Genomic DNA, 4,700 nt, shown 5'->3' with positions numbered 1-4,700 from the left:
GTCTACAGTGCTCGGTGTGGGATAAATTAGCGAAACCTGGAACATTTCAAGATGGAAAAGATTCAACCCCACTTGCCAAAAAGTAATAAGCTGCTTCTTTTACATAGTGCTTCTGGTTTACCTTTGAACTAAGGGCTAATGTAAATTGACCTTGTTCTGCTACCTACTACACACTTTTGTTTCATCTCTGTCAATGGCATGCAGGTTCAATGCTGAAAGCATGCAGTGCTCCATGCAAAGTTATCATTTTGGTTATAGGTTCACCTTCTGGTGATGGAAGTTTTCTGATTCCTGAATATGCATTATACTTGTCTGGTATTTTTTTGTGATTACTTTTACATTTTTACAAATCATTTATGATATTGAAATTTCTGTAAGCTCCATTTGCTGCCACAATTATTAGAACAAGTTAAAAACTTAGTATGCGGGAGGAATGATCGTCTTGATGCATTCTCTAGACCAGCCTTTTTCAGCCATTTTACCCCTGAGGAAACCAAGAAAGTGCCTACTAAAAACAATGGGTGGGGGGGAATAGGCGGGTCTTCAAAATCGGAGGCCATTGAACAGAAGGTCCCCCCATACAATATGGACAAAAGAACTCTAAAGGCATCATCAAAGGAGGGTCATTTAACCTCAACTTGGGGAACCCCCAGCAGCCTCTAGAGGAACCCTGGGGCTCCAAAGAAACCCTGTTAGAAATAGCTGGTGTACACTGTTCAAGTTGATATTGCCTCATCCAAACTAAATTTAACTCTGAAACTCAGTATTAAGTCAGCTAAGCTGCTGTTTTTCATTATTCGTTGCTCTAAAGGAGGCTTTAAACCTGTTTGACTGCCAATAATGCCGGATTTGCTGACGACCTGTCTATATTTTAAATCTGCCAGTTTTTTACTTAGGCCTGCTCAATGTGTGAATATTTCTGTTAGGGGTAAGCTAGGTTCTCCTCTGCATGCTAATGTCTTTATTTCTTATCCAGGCTTATACAGATGATTATCTTGTTATTGAGTCGGGTCCTGGCCACAGCGTAATATTGCTTGCTAAAAAAACTGAATATCTTGAATCCTTGCTGATATATTTCCTGACATTTTCCAATCTGATAATTACTTACATTTTATGTATATGTCTATTTATTTAGGCTGTCTTTGATGTGGACAAGAACAACGGACTGACTTTGGTTGAGATCGATGAAGGTCTTACCGTAGACGACATTAAAAAATGCACAGGCACAGATTTTAAAGTGAGTTCTTGGTATTTTAACACTTTTTACTCTAGTCTGTTCTCTCACTGAATTTTTTTTATTCAAAAGACTAACTATGCAATATATTTGAGGAGGCGTTTGACAAAAAATAACAAATAGCTGTGCCGTGGTTCATTTTGGGCAGACAACCCTAAAGATTGGTCACATGCAACAAGTCCTGTGATCACAGAAAAGTTAAGATATAGAAGAATTTTGAACTAATAAGATTGTTGATCATCCATGTACAGGGCTAAAGAACAGCAGTAAAAAGTCTGAAAGTTTTGCAAATTTTCTAGATTTATTTGCTTGGAGAGGAACTCTGGACTAGGTACAGAAGATGAATGATAACTACGTCTGAACTTATCAGACATAGAACCAGTCGTTGGATAAACCTGGGATTTAGATTGTGCTGTGAGGCAGTTTATTACCTTTTGCAGGGGGTGTTGAAAGACCCTCAACCAAAATATGAATCCAGGGTGGAAAGCATTTAGCCTAAAGACTTCTGCTCACCTGACTGCTAATATAAATCACAAGCTGAGGAAGCCAGACCATCCATCAGCCTAGGCTCCATTGGATATCTGAGGGTCCAGCTACAACTCTTCTGCTCCTGCAGAAGACCAGGAAAATAGTGCAGATGGTCATAATTGTGCACAGGCCTGTCATTTTCTGTGACTATTGATGTCCAAGCAAAAATATGGGGTTTCAAAGTTGCTACCTTGCATGGGATCCCATTCTGGCCTGGCCTTTCTAGATTATTTCTTGAATTGATTGACATTTTTCTTTTAAATCAGAAATCGTCTTAAGTATGACTTTACTGTAATGTCCTTGTAGAAATATGGTATATACATGGGGCTTGCAAATGAAAGAAATTATGGCATGTTGCCAGTGGTATTGTGACAAAGATGAGGCCACAGTAAAAAAAACTACTAAGTAGTGCCCCTAACTGCCAGTCAATGTTCTCCATCACCCACTAGAGAAAAGGGAAAGGTCCAGGGTGTACATCCCGTGTTCGATCATGTGAGAATGCAAGACAAATTGTCACTACAATGGCAGTATTGCTTTCCTGCAGTGGTGGATCCAGCATATCAATATGTGCTTTAAATTAATGCAAACATACACAAGAATACAGAGTTGTAAAGGCAGTATATGGTATGCCTTATCTCCTCATACATAGAAATGTGGGCTTTGTTGGTTCTTTTTTTTTTTTTTGGGGGGGGGGGGGGGTTAAATAGTGTAGATTGTGTGTGCATATCTTTCTACCAGTTGTATCCAAAATAATTGGAGTCCAATGTTATTGTAACAGCAAGACATTAGCAAGTATAATAATAATGGTTAAGCACCCTATGGTTCTGCCAATTTATTTTGGTGAAAATATCTTGTGTGTTGATGAATGTGTCTGTTACCCATGACTAATACATTTTTTTTTTCATTCCTAAGGTTTCACCAAATCTTCAGCCTTTGCAGCAGATCAGTGATTAAGATTCATGAAGTTGTTTTATCGGTAACCGAACTGAGCAGCACTTGTTGATGGCACAATTAGAAAGAGCTTTATATTAAGGACTCTTTTTCTATCATCCTAGATAAATTGTTACAGGGGTTGAGGGGGCTGTATCATTTAATAAATGTTTTGATGAAAAATGTTTATTCGTGCTTTTGTTCTATACTTGAGATTCAGAGAAATGTCCCTCCAGTCACATGTTATGAATGGCTTCCTTTTGCCAAAAAATCTCCACCAAAATTTCCATGGATGACTATATTAGGAAATCACTTCTTGTCTTTCCTGCAACACTGATGAGGTGGAGGTGATGGAGACCATTCTCCTGACCTCTTATGATGGATTAGTAACCAAGGAAACCATTGTACAAGCCTGTGGTCCTCGCATAACGGGACGCTTCTAGTAATGTGCGACTTGCATATTTATGTAAATTCAATGATTTCTCTGAAGGATCCAAGGTAGGGAATTATTTTTCAGTCAAAGGTTTTAAATGAGTGTGGGACCTCTTTATCTGAGTGCATATACAAGAGCAACATGCAAATAGCTCTGCACAGCTTACATATTTAAATGTGACCTGTTTTATCTGCCAAATTTATTAGTTCTTCACTTTTGTGATTCACACCCGTTGGGCATATTGCTTAGTTGGCAAAGAGACCCCATTTAATCTAATAAAGTTATTGGTATGTATAGCTGCTCCTTTTTTTGAGGGGTAAAATAAGGGTAAAAACCCTGCTAGTTACTTTTTACTGTTTTTGTACCATTGCTGTGGGTTTTTCTTCTTTGCACTTCCCGTTTTAGAGATGCAACAGAATGTAGGGGGAAATCCACTCTTTGATGGCTGTAATTGGAAAAGAGGAGACGAGGGAAAAAAATCTTTCAACTGGGACACCAACTATAACATTTTGAAGTTTATTTTATTGTGTCTATTAGCAATATTGGTCATCAGTAAAATCTAGAAGAGAATATCACATATGGGTATGGAGACACCAATTAAAACTTTACAGAAATGTAATCTTTCCCCACTTTGCCAATAAGTTTTGCTTAGAGATAAAAAAAAAATATACAATGGCGGCCAAGGCCTTTTTTAGACGCCGTGCTACTCTAGGACACTCTTCTGCCTGCATCATGTGATCATTTAGGTTAAAACTTTGCATATACATATAAACTATGCATTTTTTTTTTTTTTTTTTTTTTTTTTTTTTGGTACAGACCACAAACCAGGGCAGATGGGTTTTATTTTTCTCACCCTGCAGTTCCTTCACTGAATTTAAATCCTTAAATGTCCAGATATAAAAAGGCTTTTAAAAAAATGGGTATCGCAATCTGTAAATGTTGAGGCTTTGTTTTTCCTTAGCTTTCATCCACTACGAGCCATTATGATAAATACAATCCTGTTGTCCTCTCTTTTATCCACCTTGTTGATTAGACATTGAAGTAGCATATCACCAATATGTCATCTCTGGCCCTGTGTTGGGAGAACAGTACTGTGAAGTGCCTGATAGATTCAGAAAGTAAAAAGTGCAGCAGTGTTGGTCAAAGTATTGCTGTACTGGTAATTGGAGTAAACAATCCAGTTCTTGCAATAGCAACTAATATTATATAGCAATAATATGTTTTGGTGTTTTGTATTATATTTGCCTATCAAAGGTAGAACAATATTGTTTTGTGCCTTTGTATTTAAAAGCAAAATAAAGATTATAGCAAATATTTATCACGCACTCCTATTTTGTCTGAATTTCTTATTGCTGTCTATTTCTACCGTTTTTTTTTTTCCTCTTTTGCCTCCAACCTTCTCTGCCGTCTAGATTTTCTTTATAAATAAAATGGTCAGACCAAATTTTAATAAATATTTATAAGTAGCTGACAAGTTTGAACTGGTCTTCTCCAAGTTACTGCAGATTTTATTTAACCAATAAATTGCACGATCTGTTGTAGCTTTTTATCACCCAGCGTGCAATGTCTTAAAAT

The 4,700-nt window shown here is 37.2% G+C and overlaps 1 protein-coding gene across 2 annotated transcripts in view; it reads left to right on the top strand.

The window, feature by feature from the left end:
• The window catches only part of OXCT1 (3-oxoacid CoA-transferase 1), a 71,412-nt gene extending 66,962 nt beyond the window's left edge, over window positions 1–4,450 (top strand). For both annotated transcript variants that reach the window (XM_072416644.1, XM_072416645.1), the window contains 2 exons: window positions 1,136–1,237; window positions 2,675–4,450. In XM_072416644.1, coding sequence (XP_072272745.1) covers window positions 1,136–1,237; window positions 2,675–2,716 — 144 coding nt within the window. In that variant the 3' untranslated portion in view covers window positions 2,717–4,450. The remainder of the gene's footprint in view (window positions 1–1,135; window positions 1,238–2,674) is intronic.
• Window positions 4,451–4,700: the final 250 nt, after the last annotated feature.

This window comes from Pyxicephalus adspersus, chromosome 6 (genome assembly GCF_032062135.1).
Source record: "Pyxicephalus adspersus chromosome 6, UCB_Pads_2.0, whole genome shotgun sequence".
Taxonomy (NCBI): Eukaryota; Metazoa; Chordata; class Amphibia; order Anura; family Pyxicephalidae; genus Pyxicephalus; species Pyxicephalus adspersus.
This window is presented reverse-complemented; position numbering and strand designations above follow the sequence as displayed.